This window comes from Cervus canadensis, chromosome 24 (genome assembly GCF_019320065.1).
Source record: "Cervus canadensis isolate Bull #8, Minnesota chromosome 24, ASM1932006v1, whole genome shotgun sequence".
NCBI lineage: Eukaryota > Metazoa > Chordata > Mammalia > Artiodactyla > Cervidae > Cervus > Cervus canadensis.
The window spans coordinates 8,932,992-8,950,708 of NC_057409.1; the positions used below are offsets into that span (position 1 = coordinate 8,932,992).

The window sequence follows — 17,717 nt, forward strand, 5'->3', positions numbered from 1 at the left end:
CATGAATCTGCATGTGCCTTTGACTTCTGTGTTAGAATCTGGAATCTGCTTCTGGGAGGGAACGGGGATGAAATGCTGTCAGATGGGGGTGAATGCTCTTGGTAAGTAGCCCACTGCACAGCCCACCTGCTGGGTCTCTACCTGAAGCCCCATGCCTACCAGGATGGTGGGGGCTTCTCCTTAACATCCATCTCTCCCCAGCCCTTCAGAGACCTGATGGTGGTGTCCTGCCCCATCTCCAGGGGGGAACAGGTGAGAAATAGAGACCACCCTTTTCCTCTACAGATGGGGAAACATACCTTCCATGGAAAGGCGGGTGGGAGGGCAGCTCTGGAGACGGGTGGTGGGATGGGGTAGCCGGTGGGCAGGGTTGCAGGGTGAAGTCTGCTGGGAGGAGGACCCCAGAATGAAACACCTTTCTCCTCTTCTCTCTCCTTGGCTGAGTCTCACCTCCAGCTCCTGGACGCAGAGCAGGGACCTGCCCCTGTGTCTCCATCCAGGCTGCACAAGAGACCCGACCTGCTCTCACCAGCCTCCGGCTCTGACCTCCCCGGTGCCTCCTCTGCGGCACGCCCAGGAGTCAGTGGGAGGAGCTTCTCTTGCTCCGGGAGTTCCTTGGTGGAATGCGGACAGCTGGGGGGGTCACAGAGGTCTCTGTGATATCACCACGAGGGGCGGGCAGGCGCACTTGGAGTGACGTTTCTTTGAGGAGTGAGGGGGGAGACTGAGCAATATGACGGATAACCAGAGGAGCTGGTGGCAGCAGTGGACCGACACCACCTACATCAAACCTTTGAACCGCTTGGTAGGCGGCCCCTGCCTGGCTGCACTGCCCAGGCTGGGCATCCCGGGGTGGGATGGGGCATGAGAGGACTGGACTGGGTCTGGAGGGGCACAGGCTGCCCTGATGGCCCCCTCCTCACCCTTGCAGAGGGCCGCTCAAGAGCCCTACCAGCGGCCAGAGGAGCAAGTGCTCATCAACCGCCGAGATATCACCAGCAGAAAGGTAAGGCTGAGGCTGGGCCTGCAGCCTGTCGGGGGGCTTGCAGCCATCCTCACCCCCATGGTGACCCCTCTGCTGCGGTATCCATGGGGCAACAGGCCCTCAGGATAACTGCCCCTTCTGATTCTAGACATCCCAGCAGGGATCCCTGCAGTGACCCACTCCCCAGCCATGATATGTTAGTAACTGCCTGGCTGTGACCCTCACAGGAGCTCCCCTATAGTGAGAGCCACTCCCCAGCAGAGACCCCCAAAAGAGTCTCCCTTGCAATGACCCCAACAAAGACCACCCCCCGACCAGGAGTGACCCACTTTTAGTGACTATTTAGGTAGTGACCTCTACACTGATGCCCCTGATTCCATGATCCCCTCTCAGGCAACTTCTCCCCCCAGAAGTGGCCCCCATGGGTCCCTATTCACTGAGAGCAAACTTCCAGGCAGAGGCCTCCTATGGTGACACCTGCCTGAAGGAAGGTCCCCCATCCTCTCCCAGGATGCCTGGGACATGCAGGAGTTCATCAAGCGCATGTATGTCAAGCAGCTTCTCCGACACCCAGCCTCCAAGGTGCTGCTGGCCATGCTGCTGGTGGTCAACGCCATCACCATTGCGCTCCGCACCAACTCCATGCTTGGCCAGGTGGGACTCCAGCCTGACCCCTGCTCTCACTCATCTCACAGGGGCTGGGGCAAGGCACCTCCCTCCCTGGGCCTCAGACTCCTCATCTTTTCATGATGGTTGGATTGGATGCTTTTCAAGGGCCTGTCAGCACTGAGATCAAGGAAGACTTTGTGGTGGAGGGGGCCCAGCTTTGAGAAATGCTTTGGATTTGCAGAGGAAGGAAAGGAGAAAAATGTTGTGAGCAGAGACAGGCCAATGGGTGTCTTGTGGGGAAGGGTATCCCATTTTAATCAATAATCACTGAGCAAGGATCACTCTGCAGCAGATACTGTGCTCTGTGCCAGGTATAAATACGACAGACCAAGGTCTGTCTCAGACAGACACCACAAACATGTCATTGCAAATGCCTGGGTGTCACAGAGTGTGTGGAAGCTCAAAGGAGGCATTGGACCTAATCTTGGGGCCAGGAGGGCTTCCTGGAGAAAGGGACATTTAAGTGGAGAATAAAGAATGAGCAGGTGTTGGCCAGGCAGAAGGAGGTGGAGAAGAATGTTTTGGGCAGAAGAAGTGAGTTCTGGGTACCCAACTTGAACTCCACTATGACTTGGGTCTCACCCTTGAGGTTTTAATTTCTTACAAGGAGTCCACCACATACATGAATTGTCCTATTGAAAGCCAGTGTTTTTAAAATGTTCCTATGTGGTGACTGGTAAGTTCAGAGAGGAAGTCAACAGCCAGATCACACAGCATCTTCAAGTTATATTAAGGAGGATGTCTTGGAAAGCCAAGGTTTATTTTTTTTTTACTTTTATTTTTAAATTGAAGTATCATTGATTTACAGTGTTGTGTTAATTTCTGCTGTTCGGCAGTGATTCAGTTATGCATGCATATATACTTTTTTATATTCTTTTCCATTAAGGTTTATCATAGGATATTAATATAGTCTCCTGTGCTATACAGTAGGACCTTGATGTTTATCCAGGCAAGCCCGGCTTTAAAGTATGGCAACGTGAGAGTGATTGGCATCCAGGGAGCTGGTTGCCAAAGCTCAAGGAATGGATGAGCTTGCCTGGGACTGAGTACTGAGTGAGAAAGGGGGGCCAAGACAGAGCTCTCTGAGAAGAGCCTCTAAGTTAAGGGCAGAAAATAGGAGATGCAAAAGGGTAGTAAGGAGGAGCGGCCGGAGGAGTGAGAGGATCCCCGGGAGAGTACGTTACCAAGGGAGCAAGCACAGCATCAGATGTGGCTAGGATAGGAGGCCAGAAAAGGACTCTGAAACATCCCTTGGATCTTGCCCTTGTGATCTTGACAGGAGCTAACTCTGATGTGGTGGAGGCAGAAACCCACTTGCCAGGGTTTTCAGAAAGAGTGACTGGAGGGCAGATCAAAACCCATCAATGGATCATGAAAACAATTCAGAATGCAGGTAGTGGCATTTTGGTGTAGAATGAAATAAAATGAAACAGAATGAAGTAGAAACTGTGGTGGGGAAGAGAGAGGGAGGGGAGGAGCCAGAGGGAGAGAAAGCATTATGGAGTAAAATATGTATTTCTTTGAGTCCAAGTCAAAAATGCTAAGAAAGCCTGGTAGAGGGTGTGTGCCGTGAAGCTCAGATCCTAGAGACCTGTGAACGCCAGACTGGTTTTGTACCTCACTCCGCAGGCCATAGGGAGTCATGGAAGGTTTGTGGGTAAAGAAGGCAACTCTGATTTAGCCACAGATGCTCGTGACTTGGAGAAGGCAGGGAGACTGCTCAGGAAGCTCTTTCAATAAACAGTAAGGAGAGCCTATTGCCACCTGTGGCCAATGGGGTAGAGCTGAAGGGAAAGACAAAGGGAAGGAAAAAGCCTTTCCTTGTTTTAGGTAGACACCTCTAGCCCATGATGCCGTTTGGGAATTTGGAACAGGCTGGAAGCCCATAAACTTCAGCTCCCATCTGAACTTAAGAAGCTCTGCCCAGGGAATTCCATGGTGGTCCAGTGGTTAAGACTCCATGCTTCCACTGCAGGGGGCATGGGTTCAATCCCTGGTCAGGGAAGTAAGACCCCACATGCTGTGCAGCGTGGCCAAGAGAAAAAAAAAAAGTTCTGTCCAGCCTCACGCTGGCTGGTGGATGGAGCTGGTGGCAAGGTGTGGGGAGCAGGAGGCTTGAAGTCCTGAGTCTGTGGGCCACAGAGGTAAAGAAAAGGGGGAGTCAGGTGACTTTTGTAACTGGCAAAGTGGAATCGGGGGGCTGGGAGCTGTTCATGTCACAAACAACAGCAGTGTCACAGCTGAACAAGAGATGGCGTGAAAGTGAGTTGTTTTAAACAGAATTCAGAATCATGGAGTCATCCATCCATCAATCCATCCACCCCGGGAGCATGTCTTGGACCCACGTGTACGGGGATACTCAGGAGTTTGGTCAAGCCAAGCCTGGGGATTTGGGAGCTGGTGCAGCCGGAGTGGTGGAGACAACCAAAAAAGCAAGGATGGGACCTGGTGTCCTCCAACTCAAGGGCCAGGGCTTTTCCTCCCAATCCTGGAGTCTGTTCTGCCTTTCTCCACCTCCCTTTTCCTACTCTAGAGGTTAGGGACAAAGGCTTGTAGTCAGACAACAATCTTTATCAATAAATGTTTGACCTTGGGCACCTCTCTGATTCCTCAAGTGCAAGATGGGAATAAAACCTACTTTGCAGGACGATGGTGATGGTAACATGAAATAAGTTTGTGGTTTTAAGAATGGCGCCTGGCACGTATGTGCAAGGGATAGTCTAAAGGGAACTACAAAGATGCTGAGGCTGAAGAGCGATAGGAATCTGGGCCTCCCCTTCCCTACAGATGTCCTCTGTCCCTGGTCTTGCCAAGGCCCTGCTCCACTGACCTTCCTGCCCTTCTTTCTCTCTGTCTTCCGTATAGAAACACTATGAGTTGTTCTCTACCATAGATGACATTGTGCTGACCACCCTTATCTGTGAGCTTCTTCTCGGCTGGTTAAATGGTTTCTGGATTTTCTGGAAGGTGAGATCCTGGGCCCTCCCTGCCATCACCTCTACTCCTCCTTTGGGTTGGTACCCCATCCTGTCCCTACCACTGTGTACCTGGCCCTGAAACCTGAGGAGTGTGTGTGTGTGTGTGTGTGTGTGTGTGTGTGAGTGCATGTGTATGTTCATGCGCGTGCATGAAGAAAGACCGACTTCTGAGATGTCTGTGATGTGACAGTAATTTGTACTGGAAGTGCAGGCTTCCTGGGTCCCCATTCCTGATCCAGCTTTCCCTAGTTCTGTGCTCTTGGGAAAACCTTGATTTCCTTATCAGAGAAATGCAACTGAGAGTATCCACCTTAATTTACCCCTGGGTGGGGAAGATCCCCTAGAGGAGGGCCTGGCAACCCACTCCAGTATTCTTGCCATGGACAGAGGAGCCTGGTAGGCTACAGTCCATAGGGTTGCAAAGAGTCAGACATGACTGAAGTAACTTAGCACACACACACACACACACACCTTAATTTACAGGGTTCAAGAGCAGAGGGGTCAGCAGAGATTTTCTGTAAAGGGTGCTGACCTTAAAAATAATTAAGTCAGTTATTTTACCAGCAAAACAAAACGGGGGCTTTATATGGGAATAGAAGAGGATTTGCAATTCAGGACTAGCAAGCTATAGCAAAAGCCACAGCAAGTCCAAAAATGGAGAGGAATGTCCTTTTATGAAGAAAAAGGAGGCAGTTAGGAGAGGTTGATTTGAAACAAAATCTGTTGGAGAAAAGTGAGAGTGCAGGGTGAGATGGTCTTATTAACTGAGTTGCTAGAATGTTAGATTTCTTGCAGGAGATGCTATGTACCTCTTTTCCTGTGGGGCCTATAATTGACGATTCTTTCCCAGTTGGTGATTATTCCGTTGAGTCTGTAATTGACAGTTCTTCCTGTAATCGACCAGTAATCTAGTGGTACTGCATGGGAGCGCCCCCTTTTGGCCATCCTATTGCATTGCAGGGAGGTTTCCCTATGATTTTCTCAAGGGCCAGGTAAATATTTTTAAGTTTTGCGGGACATATAGTCTCTGTTGCAAACACTCATCTCTGCTGTGAGAACACAGAGCAGCCATAGACAGTACATAGACAAATGAGCATGGCTATGTTCCAGGTAAATTTTATTTGTGGATACTGACTTTTGAACTTTAAATTTTACATGTTATGAAATATTATTTCCCTTTTGATTTCTCCCCAACCATTTAAAAACATTAAAATAATTCTAAACCCATGAAGAGGCTGCTGGTCAGATTTGTCCTTGAGCTATAGGTTGCTGACTCCTATTTGGGAGAGTATCAAAAAGATATCTGGGTAGGAACAGATCTTAACATTATGTAAAATGAAACAAAGACTCAAATTCTTCGTTTAAATAGGACTTCTAGAGTCAAAGGATTTCTGGATTTTCTGTCAAAGGATTTATCTTGCCTTTGGGCATGTGCAAGAAGAATCTTTAAAAAAAAAAGAATCTTTAAAAAAATTACCCATCAAATCTTTATACCTTCTTAAAAAGGAAGCATCATTTAAATACCATTATCAGGACAACCAACTAGAATTACAAGCTTTCCAGGGCTTAGAAGTGTCACTTCATAGAACATAGAATGTAGAACCTAGAACAATATTTCTAAAGTATGGATGTCTTAAAGCCTGCTTTGTGAGAACAACACTTGGGAGGATGTTTATTAACAGAAAATAGAATAGGATGATGCATATTTACTTGTCTCCATGGTGGAGGGGAGAATAGGTACCATGATTTTGTGAATATTTCAATGTACACTCTTCAAGATACAGGCAGATATTTGTTCCCTAAGAGAGAGCATTTCTTATGTGAAAGTAGCCCTGAGATTTCTTTTGTTGCCAGTAGAAATTGTTCAGAGGCTAGATAAGAAATTCAGGCAAGGCTTTGTTAGGGCCTCTGCAGTAGCAGTGGGGAGTGAGAACAAGTAACAGTTTCCTTTGCTCATCTTTCCCGGATTCCTTGTATGAGGTGAGGGTAGTGGTGTGACCAGGGGTCAGACTGGAGGGGTGGTCTAGGTGGTTTGCCTGCCCTTTTGGTGGTGGTGTGTGCAGGAGGCATGTGCAAGTACTGCTTTTGACCCCTTGTGTTTGCTCCCAACCCCCTGCTTTTGCTCGCTCTTCAGAAGTGGCATTTGGACTGTTGGTCTTTTTGTATCTTGTTGTCCATAATTTGCCCCAACTGCTCGTGCAGGCAGTTATTTTTAGTCTCTTACAGTTTATTTGTACTGCTTGAGGAAGTCTGTCCAGGTGCAAGCATTGCAGCAAAGGGCCCCAGGTTCCAGCCTGTCTCAATTGCAGGAGCAGTTAGGAGGGCCTGCACTTTCAAGGCTAAACTCTAGCGTTTCATCAGCACAAGAGAATGGGAGCAAATTTTGTGTTCCTCCCAGCCAGTCTGCGTATCTCCTCAAGGACAAGATTTCTCACCCTTGGCACTGTTGACATAATTGGCCTAGATAATTCTTCATTGGGAGGGGACTGTCCTGTGCATTGCAGAATGTTTAGCAGCATTCTTGGCCTCTACCGGTTAGATGTCATTAGCATCTTTCTAGCTGTGACAATCAAGGATATCTCCAGACACTGCCAAATGTCCTCTGGAAGGCAAAACCGCCCTCCAGAACTAATGGCTGAAAACGAATGTTCCAAACCCTAACCTTTATCTGGGGCCAGCCTCCCAGTGCCAAAAGCCAAAGCTTGTTAGAGACCCTCTGCTGTCTTCTTCCCCACTCCCAGCCCCTCTCCTGGTCCCAGTGTACAAGGACTACTCCCCACTTAATGGGTGGATGGAAAGGGAGAAGTCAGGGGAGGGAGGAAAATCTGCAAGTTAATATCTCAGATATTACCCAGCCACATGGGGATCCCCAAAGTTTTGCCCCCAGCGCCCCCAGTGCTCATGGGGCTCCTGTCTCCTTACCTCCACAGTCTATTAATTACTATTTTACCACCTATTTCTCAATTTTCTTGCCACCTCTGCAGCTCTGGTACCCCATTCTAGTTCCTGTCTCGTCTTCTCACCGGGGTGTTGCTATGGCTTCCAGTGTACCCCACCTGCCATCAAAATAGTTTTCCCAAAGCCCAAGACAGAGTACCCTTAAACATTCCAGTGGCTTCCAGTTGTTTATAGGATCAGGTCTAAATGCCTCATTGTGATACGACCCCCGTTCTTGGCTTTCTCCAATCAATGGAAACTGACTGGAGGCCAGACAAGAGATTCAGGCAAGGCCTTTTAGGGCCCCTGCTGCTGCAGAGGGGAAGGAGAACGTGTAACAGACTGTCTTGTTCCCTCAATCCCTGACCTGTGAGGCAAGGTTGTTCCTTACACGGGGTGGGGTAGGGGTGTGTCTGGGGTCAGACTGGAGGGGTGACTTAGGTGGTTTGCCCATCCCTTGCCTACTGTTGTGTGCAGGGGGCATGTACAATACCCTGATTTTGCTCCCAGCAACCTGCTTTTGCTCCTGGCTCTTTAGAAGTGGCAAATTGAGTTTTTTGGTCTTTTTGTATCCAGAATTTGTCCCATCTGCACATGCACTTAGTTATTTTTAGTCCCATATAGTTTCTCTGTATTTTGTTGCTGGAATGGAGGTGTGTCCAGGTGCAAGCATTGCAGCACTGTAGCAAAGAGGGCCAGGTCCCAGCCTGTCTCAGTTGTGCTTAAGGCTTTCTGTGAAATGGCTCCTATCTGCTTTTGCAGCCTTATCACCCCTCGCCTCACCCTTGGGTGTTCCAGCTACATCAAGCTGCTTGTAGTGACATTCCTAAAGACACACTTACAAGTGTGCACACATGCACATACACATATATACGCACACTGCTGTTGCACACTTTCATGCCTTTGTCCATGCTGACACCTAGTCTATGAAAACTCCTTACCACTTACTCACTTGCTTTTCTCCTACTTATAGTTTAAGACTCATTCAGATGTCTCCTCTTCCAGGAAGTCTTCCTGGTTCTCCTAAGCTAGGTTAGTTGTTGTTCTGTTTTCTTAACACTGTGTACTCACCTCTCAGTTCAGTTCAGTCACTCAGTCATGTCCAACCCCTTGTGACCCCATGGACTGCAACACGCCAGGCCTCCCTGTCCATCACTAACTCCCGGAGTCTGTCACCAGGAGTTAAAATTTACTGTCTGTCCACCTCCCTCAAAATAGCCTATGAGCTCAGCAGGGCAGAAATCCTGTATCTTCAGGATCTGATCTGAGGTGTGGCATATAGTAGGAGCATAATATTGAATGGATACAGGGATGGATCTGTAGGCAGGCAGCCTTGTGTCTCCTTGTGTATGTTTAGGCACCAACAGTCTGAATGTGACATACCAGGAGGTTTTGTGTTTATTGGACTGCCCAATAAATTTAAGAACTTTTTTCCCATTAAAGTAATTTTTTCAAAATAAAATAGTTTTCTTTTTGGAACTTCCCTGGTGGTCCAGTGGCTAAGATTCCATGCTCCCAATGCAGGAAACCCAGGTTCAATCCCTGGTCAGGAAACTAGATCCCACATGCTGGAACTAAGCCCTGTTGCAGCCAAATAATATTTTTTCAAAACGGAAAAGAAAATTGTTTTCTTTTTTTTTTTTAGTTCTACCACTTTATTGCTACCTACCCGTCTCCCTCCATCCTCGTGCACCCATGCTCAGTCATGTAACCCCATGGACGGCAGCCCGCCAGGCTCCTCTGTCCATGGACTTTTCCAGGCAAGAATACTGGAGTGGGTTTTCTTTTTGAATATTTAATGCGGCTACATATTGGTCAAAACTGTCCTGGAAGGAGCAAACAAAATCCTTGTTTCTACTCTGTCCCTTCATCCCTTTCCCCTACCCCCACCCTCTTCAGATAATCTTTGTTATTTATAATCTCGTTTATCCTCCTAGTGTTTATTTTGCAATCATAAGCAAATATGTGAATATTCTTAGTCCTCCCTTCCCAGACAGTAGTGTAGTGTAAATGCTGTTGTACACTTTACTTTCGTCATTTAATGGGTCTTTCTGTGTCAGTACATGGAGACCTTTCTCATTGTTCTGTACTCCACTGAATGAACGTACAGTAGTTTAGCCAGCCAGTGTTCTATTATCATTGCTGGACACTTTAGTTATTTTCAGCCTTCCACAAATGTCATTTTGTAGTTGTACCAGAGTTTGTGTGGGATGGATTTCTAGAAGTGGGATCACTGGTCGAAGGTAAAGGCAGACTGTTTATTAGAGAAAAATCTCCCCTGTAGTGGTTGTGTTTGAATTTGTCATTTCTGTGAGCTTCCCTCCTGCGTCCGTATTCTAAAGGAGTTTGTGCCGTGTTGGACACGGGGCTTGCATACTGTGCCTTTACAGTGAGAGTTAGCTCACCTCTGAAGTGGCTATTGAAGCCCTGTTCCTTAGTGTTTTCATTTATATTCATTTTATTAACTGTAGTCTGTGTCCCACAAAGCTGGAGCATCCAAACACTCTCAGGTCACCTAACTGCAGGGCAAGGCCTTTGTCAACGGCACACTAGCCAAGGTGGGCGATAATCGGCTTAGGAACTGGCGTGTGTGAGGGGCTCGACTGTGTGTTCAGACACTGCACTGTGGACACGTGTATGAGACAGCGAGCGCGTGGGTGTTTTGTGGCATGTTTGGGGGGCGACAGCAGGGCCACAGTGGATGGCACGTGACTGGCCCGGCTCTGAGAGCACCGTGGAGCCCCCCATCCTGAGAGTGTGGGGAGGGCAGACCCAGGATGAACCCACGGGCTGGGCCTGACAGACCCTGCTGGGGCTGGCCCACCCCCCCAGGACGGCTGGAACATCCTCAACTTCCTTATCATCTTTATCTTGCTCCTGGGGTTTTTCGTTAGTGAACTCAATGCCGTCGCCATCACCTACACCCTCAGGTAAGCTGGGGACTCGGAGTGAAGAAGGGACCTGTCTGGATCCCAGGAGAGAGGGGAGGGGATGGTTGCAGGTGGGCATCAGCTCTGCCTTTCTGGGCAGGTGGGGCGATGGTGAGGAGGAGGGGTTGGGGAAGGGCCGAGGGGCGCCCCTGAGAGGCTCTGCCGCAGGGCGCTTCGTCTGCTGCACTTGTGCATGGCGGTGGAGCCCCTGGCCCGGATCATTCGCGTCATCCTGCAGTCGGTGCCCGACATGGCCAACATCATGACCCTCATCCTCTTCTTCATGCTGGTCAGTGCCCTCCCCTGCCCCCAGCCGCACCCCCCCCTTTCCTGAACAGGCCCCTGGGTCACTGGGGATATGGGGTGTCTGGAGCAGAGAGGAGGAGGCTTTGGAGATGGGAGGAGAAGAGGCCCGCCTCCCTGTGATTCCCCTGGCAGCTTCTTTGCGTGTGCTGTGTCCTAGGCCCGTGGGTGAAGTCCAGGGTGGGTCTCCTGTCTCTCCGGCAGGTGTTCTCCGTGTTTGGGGTCACTCTCTTTGGTGTGTTCGTGCCCAAGCATTTCCAGAACATGCAGGTTGCCCTGTATACCCTCTTCATCTGCATCACCCAGGATGGCTGGGTGGACATCTACAGTGACTTTCAGTGAGTGCCCGTGGGGCTTCCGGGCCCCCAGTCCAGCTGAGCTAGGCAATGAGGGGCTGGGGCATCCAGGGGCAGAAAAAACTACCTGGGGAGGGAGAAGGGCTCTCAGGTGGGAATGAGGCTCCAGGGCTTGGGATGAGGGTAGCAGGATGTTGTGGGGAGGGTGCCTGGGGCTTTAAACTGGAGAAAAGCAGACTCCTGGGGCTGGGACCTCTAGCTTTGTAATCTACTTGAAGCCTTGTCCCTATGAAACTCCATGTATTCAAAGTCCCGCGGCAGTCTTGTTCGTGGACCGCGGTCTCCCTTCATGCTCAGCAGTTGGGCAGCTTGGCCTTGGGCCAGGCAGCAGGCCTGTGGTTGCATCTAGGGTCCCAGGGCAGCTCCCAGTCCACACTGGAGCCCACCAGACTGCCTCAACTCCTAGGAATGTAAGGTCTCATTTTATTCATTTTGAGACCCACTGTCCAAGGTCATGTTTGGCCACAGAGGGCTGCTGGGTTCTGTTCTTTATCTCTTTCCATTTAGCCCAAATCCTACTTGTTTCCAGGCCATTTCAGGGGCTTGGTCCCCCTGACTGATTTCTTTTTATCTCCCTCGTGTGAAAGTAGAAGCCCAGTTGGTAAAGGGGCTTCTACTCTCATTCCATTATGTTATAGACAGTGAACAAGTCATGGAATGTGTGATAAAGGTGGCCTGGGCTTTTGAGTCTTTGCTCCACTGTACTAACCATGCAACCTTCTGAGCCTCAGTTTCCTCATCTATCAACTGGAGCTGATAATACAATATTTAACCATGTCATGGGTTGCTCTGAGGATTAGTAGAGACTGGCATTGTGCACACACATGCACACATACACATGTGTAGCAAGAGAGAGAAAGCTATTATTTGGGAAAATATTTTATGGGAGGTTTGCAATAGGTATTAACGGTGGTGGGATCTTTTTCCTGTTCATTTTCCCTCTGATTTTTTTATAATGAACCTGAGTTATAATAAGAATGACATGATAAAGAGTACAGCCAATAGATTAAATTTGATAATGCTGGTGTGTGAATCCTCACCTTGCAGGGCTGGCTTGAGCACGGCCCACTGTCTGGCAGTACAGCGGGTGCTCATTCAAGAGCAGCTGTGGGGACAGTTAGGAGTCAGGCCTTAGATCTGCACAGCAGCAGGGAGGCGGCAGAAGTCCCAGTAGGCTTTGAGATAATTTCTCCATCTCGTAGATGAGGAAACTGAGGCCCAAAGGGCCAGGGAGGTGATAGGCCCCTGACTGCCATCTCCAGGATGGAGACAGGGGAGTACGGAGTGGAGATTGGGGGCGCCATCTACTTTGCCATCTTCATCACCATCGGTGCCTTCATCGGCATCAACCTGTTGGTCGTCGTGGTGACCACCAATCTGGAGCAAATGATGAAGGCAGAACAGGGGCAACAGCATCAAATAGACTTCAGTGAGGTGAGTGAGATAGGGAGGGCAGAGGGGGGAAGGGGAGAGTGTATATGAGTGCTAACTTGAGTGTGTGTGTGTGTGTGTGTGAGTGGGTGAGTGTGCTCACACACTCGAGGGCCTAAAGAAAGCCAAGCCTGAGGCCTAAAGGCAGCAACCCTCACTTTGATTGCCAACTCACCAACTGGGGCTTCTGAGGGGTATGGCGTTCCTAGATGTCTTGCTCTGTGACAACTTGAAAGTGAGCAGCTGGGTGACCTTAGGGCATTTAAACCAATCTAAACCTCAGTTTCTTCTTCTATAAAATTGAAGTGATGATAATTCTATTTACTTCATGGGGCTATTATGAGAATTTCATGGGTCAGTGCACAGTACTTGGCACATATTAAGAACTCGATGAACATTAGCTATAGTATTACTCATCCAGGGGTAGAGCTTCTGAAAGGTGGGGAGTATTGTGTAAAGTGTTGAGGGCTGTGGACTGTGACCCGAGAGTATTTAGGGTTTCAGAGGTTTGCTGGGTAGGGTTTACGGGAGGGAAATGATGGGGGATACACTAAGTTGTGGAAAGGGGTGAGAATTTTCAGAGGTGAGGGACAGACTGCTGCATTTCAAGTTGAGCTCCCACAGTCAAGGAGGGGAGGCTAAGACTGGTTGGAGCTGAAACGAGGGGCATGAGAACCCTGGCGTCCTGAGACTCGTCTCCCCTGAAGTCGAGCAGGAAGGGGCCAGGGGAGGGGGTCCCGGCAAAGCTATCCTTCCCTCTCCACTCTCCCTTCCCCAGGTAGACGACAAGGAAGGAAATGGGAATAACAAGCTGCCACTGGTGCACTGTGCAGTAGCCCGTTCAGAGATGCCTGGGGTCCCCCAGGAGCCATTTATGGGGGGCCCCCTGACAAACCTCTCGGAAAGGACATGCGACAACTTTTGCCTGGTGCTCGAGGCGATACAGGAGAACCTGATGCAATACAAGGAGATCCGCGATGAGCTCAACACGTAGGGCGGGTACTGGGGGTACCCCCCGAGTCTCATGAGTCAGGGCTGAGTGGACCCTCAGATTCTTCTGGCCTCACACCCACATTGATGATGGGGACCCTGGGACCCAGAGCGGTTAAGTGACTTGCCCAGCCCCCGCCCCCAGCCTCTCTGTGCAGGATATATACCTCCTCGTAATCTCACAAGCGGCCTTGAGCCTTGGCCTGGGTCTCTATCAGAGTCAAGGAGGGGAGGGCGCAGGGGGCTGGACCCCAGGGAAGAGATGGAAGGGCCGCCCCCCGGCCCCCTCCCTTGGAACGCACTCACCCCTCCACCTTCAGGATAGTGGACGAGGTCCGCTCCATCCGCTTCAACCAGGAGCAGGAGGAGGAGCTGCTGCAGAGGTGCTTGTCATGGAACATGTCCTTGGAGAGCAAGTCCTCCGTGGACATCCGTGAGATGACTCGAGAGCAAGACTTGATCACCGCGCTCGTCAACAGGAAAAAGGTGCAGCTTCTCAGCTTCCCTCTCCTGCCCAATCAGTGCTCACCCCCCACCTCACCCAGCCCAGCCACCACTCCCTTAGTCAAGGTTTCTGACTCTGTCAAGGTCTGGCCCTCCCCCCTGGGCTCCCAGGCACCCCAGCAGTCACCGCCCATCTGGTTAGATTTCAGCTTTTCTGGGAGCCCCTGCCCCTCCTGTGGGGCTCCACACACTAAGCCATCTTGGTCTTCAGCGCCCTCAAGCTTCTTCTTAAGGGGGCTTGAGCAGCTCAGTTCCTGCTCGGTGGCAGATGCTTAGGTCCACCAGGGGGGCATAGGACCCCCCAGGTCTTGTCAGGTACGTAAGAGGAGCAGCCTCCTGACGGAGGAAAATTCTAGGGAGAAAAAGGCCATGCCCCGCTCCAGGGATCTTCCTGAACCAGGGATCAAACCCACATCTCTTGCATTGGCAGGCGGGTTCTTTGCCCCTGGCGCCACCTGGGAAGCCCCATAGAACAAGGCACATTCCCACACATTTCGTTTCCTTCTCTGCTTCCCATCCCATCTGACCTGGGAGCCTTGTGGGTGTCTATGGCCTGAGAGGAAAGCTCCATGGTCAGAGAGGAGACTAACAGATGAGAAGGACTTCCCTGGGAAGCCAGGATGAGCCGCTGTTGAGCTGGAGGAGGGGAGTAAGGGGGCGTCTGCCATGTCAGGGGTGGGGGATTGACAAGAAGACCTCTTGGTTTGCAGGTTCAGGAATCCAACACAAATGTTAACAAACACAAGACCAGCCGCTGAGAGGGCAGTGCAGGAGCCAATGGGCATGAGCGCACACCCAGCTGCTGCATCTTCCTGCATCGCTAGCATGACTTGGCACATCCTGGCCTGAGCCCATCCTCTGCCTTACACCTGGGCAGATGCCTGGGGATGGAAGGGGGCGGTATCTCTAGGACTTGGGCCTGTGAGGCCCCAGGTCCAGAGGAGCATGGATGGAGAAGGATAGTGGATAAGAGTGGGAGCCTTACAGCAAGGATGAGCCCACAAGGGGGTGCTGGCCAGGGCAGCCAGGATTTGCCCTCAGGATGGGCATCCCTGGTCCCCTGCTAGACCAGAACTAGATGGGGTCTAAGCGGGCCCAAGTACCAAGAGGAGAAAGATGAGGCCGGTGGGGCCAGGTATCATGTATCGACAATAAAGTTTTGCGTTGGGATTAATGTGTCTGACTGGTAGACCTCCAAAACCTTTGGGGGCAGCCTTGCCCCCTCAAAAGCCTCTTTCGTTGGACGAGAGAGTCACTGACTGTCCCGCAGAGCTTCCAGTCTAATGGGAGAGAAAATCTACAGCCTGAAAATTTTTGATTTAATGGTAGAGAGATAATTCCTGCCTTAGAGTCCTAAATTTGGAGGGTGAAAGTCTGGTCTTCAGGATTGGGAGTGCCTCTCTGATGGAAACACCTACCCTCTCTCTCTGTCTGAAGGTGTAAAACACTGGTCCTCATTCTGGAGAGCTCTAGTCTCATGGGGTCACCATTGACCAAGTCATGCAGGTACAGAAACTCCAACCTGGGTCAATGGAGAATGAAATGTGGGTCCTGGCAGGCTCTCTGGAGGAGAAGAGCGTGGAAGGCAGCAGGAGGAATTTGAGGGTCAGGTGAATGAAGTCTGGTAGAGAACTTGGGACCTGTGAGACCTCTTTGGGACCTTCACAGTAAGACCACTGAGAGCCACAGCAGGTCCCTGAGCTAGGCAATTCAGTCTGACAAAGTGGCAGTGGTGGACACTGTGAAGAGCTGCCTTGATGGATTCTCATTCCATTTTGCCTCATTTTGCCCATTGGTGCAATTGGGAGAGGATAAGATTGAGTGCCAGCTCTAAAATCAAATGGCCAGAACTCAACTCCCTGGAGTTGGGAGTCTGATGAGATCAGCCATGTGACTGAGACTCAGGTTCCCTGCTGTTGTGTGAGAGAAAGGCTGGAAGGCCCAGAGTTCTGCCTGGCTGTTCAGCATACACTGACAATTAGGGGCCTTGGGGACAGTCACCAGTTGGAATGGGAATCCCCAGAGGTCTACTGATTGCAGCTGATGGGAAACTCCACCCTTCATTCCCTCCCATGGGCATGGCTTCCAGCCCTGAAAAGCCCCCTGGGGCCTGCTGGGAAGGAGTCTGGACCACCAGGGCAGAGGTGGGACACTCAGCAGGCAGGTGGGAGGTGACACCAGCACCAGCAGTTCCTCACGGTCTTGGAGCTGCTGTCGGTGCCTCGGTTTGGACCAGGACTCCCTGCCAGTGACCTCAGGGACTATCGACCAGCAGAACGATGGGCGGACAGTGGCTTTTGCTGCTGCTGCTGTTATTAATTGGGGATGGAGCCCTCCATCTTCCTGGTGAGTATCCACACACACCCTTTCCATCCATCCTTCTCTGGGGGCTCTCACAGCCCATCTTCTGGCTCACCGGGGAGGGGAAGCAGGTGGTGGAAGATGTTAGTGTCTGTCCCTAGGAAGACCTTATATGAGTATAGCCATCTCCAACCCACCCCTAAATGATCTGAAGCCTTAGGGCACCCATGAGCTTGAGGGGCAGGGCGGGAACATGATGGGATGACCTCCAAAGAGCTTCTGGCTTGGCCTTTCCATCCTCACTCAAGACGCTATCCTCATCTACTTCCATGTCGTCTGTCATCTCAGCTGTCTCCCCTTTTCTGTCTGTCTTTTCCATCTGCTCTGGGCCAGTAGCTAGGGGTTTCAATAGGCTAGTTCCCCCTCAATTTGGCCTAGAACTGAGGGCCCCTGCAGGGGCTTGGACCCCTGCTGCCCTCCCCTGCCCTACTCCCAACTGCCACCGGCAATGTCTCACTGAGCCCAACGGAGGAGTGCAGCCCTGGATCCTGAGTTCATGGGACAGTGCAGGGGAAGATATGGGGAGCTGTCAGGAAACTATGTGTCATCAATCTCCTGAGTCACGACTTTTTCCAAGACCGGGTGTTTCCTTGGCAAAATAATACCCAGGAAGCAGATACCAGTTTTGGTGAGAGGCACAGAAGGGGAAATCATGACCAGCAGCAGGTCCTGCTTATTGAGCACCTCCTGTATGCTCAGCACAGTGCCAAGCGCTTCCTATGCATTGTCTCATTGAATCTTTATGAGCACCCCTGGAATAGGCACTGGTATCACCGCTGTTTTACAGTTGAGGAAACAGACTTGGAGACACGAAGTGGTTTGTCTGCTCATCACAGCACTAGGAGTCTGTCCCAGGTCTGGCTTTGGAGTCCAGGCCAGGTTCCATTGCTTCTCAAAGGAGCTGCTGTGGGCAGGAGACCTCCATATCATATACATGTGAATTCTTGCTGCTGCTGCTGCTAAGTCGCTTCAGTCGTGTCCGATTCTGTACAACCCCATAGACAGCAGCCCACCAGGCTCCCCCGTCCCTGGGATTCTCCAGGCAAGAACACTGGAGTGGGTTGCCATTTCCTTCTCCAATGCGTGAAAGTGAAAAGTGAAAAGGAAGTCGCTCAGTCGTGTCTGACTCCCAGCGACCCCAGGGACTGCAGCCTACCAGTCTCCTCCATCCATGGGATTTTCCAGGCAAGAGCACTGGAGTGGGTTGCCATTGCATTCTCCGTGTGAATTCTTAGCAAACCTCTAATCGCAACACACTTCCAATCAAAATCAC

The 17,717-nt window shown here is 50.8% G+C and overlaps 1 protein-coding gene across 1 annotated transcript; it reads left to right on the forward strand.

Annotated features, from left to right (window-relative positions):
* Positions 1 to 13: 13 nt before the first annotated feature.
* Positions 14 to 15,177, forward strand: CATSPER4 (cation channel sperm associated 4). Its single transcript, XM_043445903.1, has 13 exons — positions 14 to 101; positions 202 to 252; positions 457 to 805; positions 932 to 1,006; positions 1,496 to 1,639; positions 4,520 to 4,621; positions 10,402 to 10,499; positions 10,668 to 10,788; positions 11,007 to 11,140; positions 12,421 to 12,592; positions 13,368 to 13,579; positions 13,900 to 14,065; positions 14,794 to 15,177. Exons 3-13 carry the CDS (start codon positions 734 to 736, stop codon positions 14,839 to 14,841), a joined length of 1,344 nt encoding a protein of 447 aa, XP_043301838.1. The 5' UTR covers positions 14 to 101; positions 202 to 252; positions 457 to 733; the 3' UTR covers positions 14,842 to 15,177.
* Positions 15,178 to 17,717: the final 2,540 nt, after the last annotated feature.

Coding starts and splice junctions, on each gene's coding strand:
- CATSPER4 (XM_043445903.1), top strand. CDS start 734: ATGACGGATAACCAGAGGAGCTGGTGGCAGCAGTGGACCGACACCACC. Junction 11,141..12,420: donor GACATCTACAGTGACTTTCA/GTGAGTGCCCGT, acceptor TGCCATCTCCAG/GATGGAGACAGGGGAGTACG. Junction 12,593..13,367: donor ATCAAATAGACTTCAGTGAG/GTGAGTGAGATA, acceptor TCCCTTCCCCAG/GTAGACGACAAGGAAGGAAA.